This window comes from Phoca vitulina, unplaced genomic scaffold (assembly GCF_004348235.1).
Source record: "Phoca vitulina isolate PV1807 unplaced genomic scaffold, GSC_HSeal_1.0 scaffold1, whole genome shotgun sequence".
NCBI lineage: Eukaryota > Metazoa > Chordata > Mammalia > Carnivora > Phocidae > Phoca > Phoca vitulina.
In genome coordinates, this window is record NW_022589704.1 from 8,399,532 (window position 1) to 8,405,308 (window position 5,777).

A 5,777-nucleotide genomic window follows, 5' to 3' on the forward strand; every position below is an offset into this window, starting at 1 on the left:
CCCTTCTCCCCGGGTACACTAGCACCTGGATGCCTGGGGGGGGGGGGGCCCACCTACAGAGAAGTTGCCAGGAGGATTTGCCCACATGACTGTGATTCCGCAGCAGAGAGGAAGGTTGGAGCAAGCAGGGAAAGTCAGTCCTTGTCAAGGAGTCCACCGAAGCGTCTGTCACTATAATCACGGTGACTGCCAACATGGAGCACTCAAGTGCGTGCCAGGCACTGTTCTATGAACTTGACTCATTAACTCATGTCGCCCTCACAGCCGCCCAATGCAGTAGGTACCGCTATTATTGACATTTTACAGATAAGGAAACTGAGGCATAGGGAGATAAGAGTAACACACAGTTAGTAGGAGGTGGAGCGGGATTCGAGGCGGCCTGGCCCCCAGGGCCACACTCTTTTACGACACTTTAACACGCAAAATGGGGTGGATCCAGCAGCTCTTCCTGTGGGAACCCCCACTGCTGGGCCGAGCCTGGTGCCCACCCCCACCGCCCCAGCCCCCCAGGTAGGTGTGAGGCCCAGGCCAGGTAATGAGGTATTTCATTTCCAAAGCCTCAGTGATGGGGGCAGGAGAGAGAGCAAGGGGGCCAAACCTACCAGAGCTAGTGAGAACAAGGGCCTCTGTCTTTGCAGGAAGGTGGCTGAGCCGCCTGGGAACGGAGCCAGCAGGGGGGTGGCAGGGCCAGACCTGGAGAGACAGACAGAGCCCTGAGGACAAGGCTGAGCCCCGGTCCAGCCACGCCCACTTGGCAGTTATGCTTTTCGGCTGATCCCTTCAGCTGCTCTGGTTTGAGTGTGGTTTCCGTCCCTTCCTTCACCTTGGCAGTCTCTCTGGGACCGTGCCTGCGTGGCACTTACCCGGTTCAGAAATCATTTGCGGAAAGCATTTGGGGTCTACGTTGGCAACGTGGTCACCTGTCCTCTGTTCTGGGCTCAGGTCAGCTCGAACTGGCCGCCGCCCTCCCCAGCTAAGCGCGCCTCAGGCCTGCCTCAGCTGGTGGTCCTGTCCCCTCTGTCGGGGGGACGCCACCGCTCCCGTCTTTTCACTCCTGACTCAGGTGATCCTCCAGAAGACCCCGATTCCTGGGATCTGAATGGACAATCTTCCTCCTCTGAGGATTTTGCTTTCACGGTGAGGACGGTTCATGTCTCACCGACAGAAAGTGGCAGCTCCTCGAGAAGAGGGTGTAGACACACCCGTTCTGTCTTTGCATCCCCTTGCGGCCTGGCACCCCACTTCCTCATGGGAGCCCCCTGCAGGGTAGGGGTGGCAAAGGCGTGCCTCTGGGGGCCGGGCAGGTGACATCAATCACTGTGCAGGCCAGGTGCGTCCCTCTAAAGAGGGCAGCTCGACTGCAGTTCCTCTGAAGGAATAAGGCCTCAAGGTTTTTTTTTAAAAGATTTTATTTATTTATTTGACAGAGAGAGAGAAAGCGAGAGCAGGAACACGAGCAGGGGGAGTGGGAGAGGGCGAAGCAGGCTTCCCGCCGAGCAGGGAGCCCGATGCGGGGCTCGATCCCAGGACCCTGGGATCATGACCTGAGCTGAAGGCAGACACTTAACAACTGAGCCACTCAGGCACCCCAAGGCCTCAAGGTTTTTTAAGAGACGCAGAAATCTATTTTTTTAATCCATAATTTTATGTTAAAATCTCCTGGCTTTAAAGTGTTAGCAATTAATACACAATTTGAGAAACACTGTATGGGGCAAACAAATGCATCGGTGGCTGGTTTCCGACCAGGGCTCCCACTTGCCGACGGCCGAATGAACAAAACCACGGCCAGGGCTGAGGCAGGGAGGTGTGCGGGGTGGGACCCGCATTCGTCACCGGGCCAGGGGCAGGAGTGGGGCTGATGTGTCGCTGGAGCTCCGCTCACCAAGTCACATGACTGGCGTGGCACCCTATCCTGGCAGGTGCTCCCTTTCCAACGTAGACATTTATAAAGAAACCTGGGTCTAGGGTGACCAACTCGTCGCAGTTTGCCCGGGATTTTCCTGGTTTTACATCTGAAAGTCCCACATCCCAGGAACCTCTTAGTCTCAGGCAAACAGGGACAGTTGGCCCCCCGCCTAGATCCTGCTCCTGCTCCTGCCCGGCCTGCTGGAGGAGAGAGGGCGGCTGTAATGTGTGTGCTCGTTAGGTGCCAGCCGCCGCGAGGTAGGCCCTGCCTTGTTTCCCTTACGTCTCCTAAACATCCTCACGGTGTGGGCTCCTTCTCCGTCCTATGGGTGAGAATCGGAGGTTCAGAGGGTGAAGCGACGTGCCCAGGATCAGTAACAGCACTGGGGTGTGAACCCACATTGGTCTGGCTCCGTCCTCTCAACCTCACTGGGGGGTCCCAGCCCGCGATGCCGGCAGCGGCCCCCCAGCCCATTACGTCAGCAGGGCTCCCCCAGCCCGTTACACCAGCAGGGCCCCCCCCAGCCCATTACGCCAGCAGGGCCCCCCCCAGCCTGTTACGCCAGCAGGGCCCCCCCAGCCTGTTACGCCAGCAGGGCCCCCCCAGCCCGTTACGCCAGCAGGGCCCCCCTCAGCCTGTTATGCCAGCAGGGGCCCCCCCAGCCCGCTACACCGGCAGGCCCTGGGGAAGGGGCAGGTCTCACTGCCTCAGGAACCCACTCACCTGGTTGGAGGTCCAGCCAGGGTCAATGTTTGCAGGTCTGATGCCCCCACGCCTGGCCCCCCCCATCCTGCCAGGCTCTGCTCTTTCTGGACTTCATCCCCCAGGCCCCCTGAGCGGGACAACCTGAGAAGCCCTCAGGGGACACCTTTCTGCGCTTAGAAAATAAACGCTCGCCAGTGCTTTATTGCCCGATCTGGGGAGAGCCAGCCAGGGCAGGGGTGGGCGAGGGAGCCGGCGTGAGGGTGCCAGGGCTCTCAGAGGCTGCTGAGCCAGTCCTTCGGGGCTCCCTCCGTGGGGCTACTCAGAGTTCGGGCCGGCGTGGGCCTGGCCGGGAAGAAGGTGGCTGGTGAGGAAGCGCATGGCCGAGCGGACACCCTCTACAGTCCTCTGCTCCACCCTCTCCAGCATGTGGGTGACGGAGCGCAGGGCCGAGCTAGTCCCGGCCATCAGCCCAGAGGAGAAGGTGCCCCCCAGGATGCTGGAGACGGAGCGCAGGCTGGGCCCAGTGCTGTGCAGCAGGTCGGTCACGGAGCTGTGGCCGGAGGCCAGGAGGGCCGTGGCCATGCCCATGGTGGTCTCAGACCACACTAGGACGTCTGCCAGGGAGCTGATGGACGCCCCACCTCCGCCCAGCAAGCTGGTCATGGAGCGCATGTAGGTGTTCTCCTCGTTGGCCTCGTAAAGCCTGGAGTCTAGGGACCTCCTCCCCAGGGCCACCTCTTGGGGGCCAGGCGAGGGCGGGGTGCTGCCTCCCGGGGAAGGAGGCAACTGCTGAGCCTGCGGGTCCCCCGAGCGGTCCTCCAAATCCCCCGCAGTCACTCGCCGGGACCCGGCTCCTGGCAAAGCTTCAGTGTCCGCGTTCAAGGCCTCCGGACCCTCGGGTCCCTCCTCAACAGTTTCGGTGGCGCTGGTGGCCTGACTGCCGAGCTCTCCATCCACGTCTGCCGCGCTCACGATGGGCTGAGCGTCCACGCTACCGCGGAGCTGAACCTTAGTCCTTGGGCTAGTCGGAGCTGCCTCTCGGTCTCCGCCCGGGGTACCTGCCGTCTGCCGTGTCCCTTCCGCCGGGGAGTCACGCAGGCAGGTCTGAAGGCTCTGAGTCACGCCCGGGTCTTGCACCGGTCCGTCGCGTGCTGGGTCCTGGGGGCTCGGGGACGTTTGCCGAGCACCTGAGGCCTCCGTGGGCTCCCGGCTGTGCCTTTCAGCAGCTTCAGGCCTGTCCTCGTCCCCAGACGCTGATGTGGGTTTGGAGGTCACCGACTCGACGGATGACGCTACAGCACCATTAGCCGCTGGGGCATCTGCAGGGAGGGGGACCTGATTTGGGGACCCCTCTGTAAGACTGTCCGTGGATCTGCTGTCGCCATGTGTGCGGATGCTGGCAGCTCTGGCCTCTCCCGAGGGTCTGCTGGTCATCTGGGCCCTCGGTCCCTTGTGCTGGCTGAGGGAGTGGCCACGGCCCTGCTCGCCTTGCTCAGGCAGCGAGGTCACAGGGGGCTGTAGGCAGCTAGCGATGTCATAGGTACTTGTGCAGCGAGGTCCTGAGCCTCTGGAGGGGCTGCCCTAGTGGGCTGAGTCCACAGGACACTTTATTTATTAAAGATTTTATGTACTTATTGGAGAGAGAGAGACAGAGGGAGAGAGAGCGCACCAGCAGTGGGGAGAGGGAGAAGCAGGCTCCCCGTGGAGCAGGCTCGATCCCAGGACCCCGGGATCATGACCTGAGCCGAAGGCAGACGCTCAACCGACTGGGCCACCCAGGCGCCCCACGGGATAATTTACAGCTGAGTTTGCAGGTACATGAGGAGAGAAAGGCAAATGTTTTGGGGAAAAGTGGAGGTGTGTATATAGATGCAGGTGCTGGTGCCCACAGGAATCATGGGACAGGGATGGCGATTTATCGATTAACATTTATTTATTAACATGTTATTTATTAACATTTATCTAAATGTTAGAAGGAACCAGTCCCAGCACTTCTCTGTCCACACTGGTGACTCAGGACCCGGATTTGGCCAGTCTTTCGGCAGAGAGTCAGTTTCCCAGCAGTGGTGAGGAGAAATAAGTGAAGGCTAAGGGCCTGGGCAGCTCCCAGCAATAACCATCTTTGGTTATGGGGCGCCATAGACTGAATGTGTCCCACCCCAAAACTCGTAGGTTGAAAGATAATCCCCAATGTAATAGTATTTGGAGGTGCTTAGGTCATGAGGGTGGGGCCCTTGTGAACAGCGTTGCTGCCCTTATAAAAAGAGCTGTCTGGCCCCCTCCTCCATGTAAAATGCAGCCGGAAGGGGGCGATCTACAAACCAGGAAGCAGGTCCTCACCAGACACTGAACGGCGTGTGCCTTGATCTTGGACTTCCCAGCTTCCAGAACTGTGAGAAATAAATTTCTGTTGGGGTGCCTGGCTGGCTCAGTCAGTGGAGTGTGTGACTCTTGATCTCAGGATCGTGAGTTTGAGCTCCACGGTGGGCTCAAAAAAAAAATTCTGTTATTTATAAGCACCCCCCGCCCCCAACCTGCCGCAGTCCATGGTGTTCTGTAAGAGCAGCCCAAATAGACTAAGATAGAAATATGTGCTGAGAAGTGGGGGTCTGCTCTAGCAAACACCCAAGCACGTGGACACAGCTCTGGAATGGGGTATCAGGCAGAAGCTGGAAGTGTCCGAGCTACATGCTCAGAAAAGCCTTCACTGATGTGAAGATCTTTAAGGGTGATTCTGGAGAGAGCTAGAAAGGGAAGGAGAGCTCTGGAGAGAAAGCCTCAGTTTTCTCAGAGAACCCCTAATAATCCTGGACTGAACGTTGGGAGAAATATGGATGGTAAAGGCATTTTGACAGGGTCTCAGATGGAAACGAGGAACATGTTATTGGAAACGGGAGGAAAGGGGATCCTTGTTTTTTATAAAGTGGCAATAAACTTAGCTGAATTGGCTTAGTGTTCTAGTGTTTTCCAGAAGGTAGAACTTGCGAGTGATGAAATTGGAAGAAATTGAAGCAGTTTCTTTCTTTCTTTCTTTCTTTCTTTCTTTCTTTCTTTCTTTCTTTCTTTCTTTCTTTCTTTTCTTTCTTTCTTTCTTTCTTTCTTTCTTTCTTTCTTTCTTTCTTCTTTCTTTCTTTCTTTCTTTCTTTCTTTTTTTCTTTCTTTCTTT

General features: G+C 57.5%; 1 protein-coding gene across 1 annotated transcript in view; it reads right to left on the reverse strand.

The window, feature by feature from the left end:
• Positions 1–2,926: 2,926 nt before the first annotated feature.
• The window catches only part of TEX44 (testis expressed 44), a 3,666-nt gene continuing 815 nt past the window's right edge, over positions 2,927–5,777 (reverse strand). The window contains exon 2 of the mRNA XM_032413237.1: positions 2,927–3,930. Coding sequence (XP_032269128.1) covers positions 2,927–3,930 — 1,004 coding nt within the window. The remainder of the gene's footprint in view (positions 3,931–5,777) is intronic.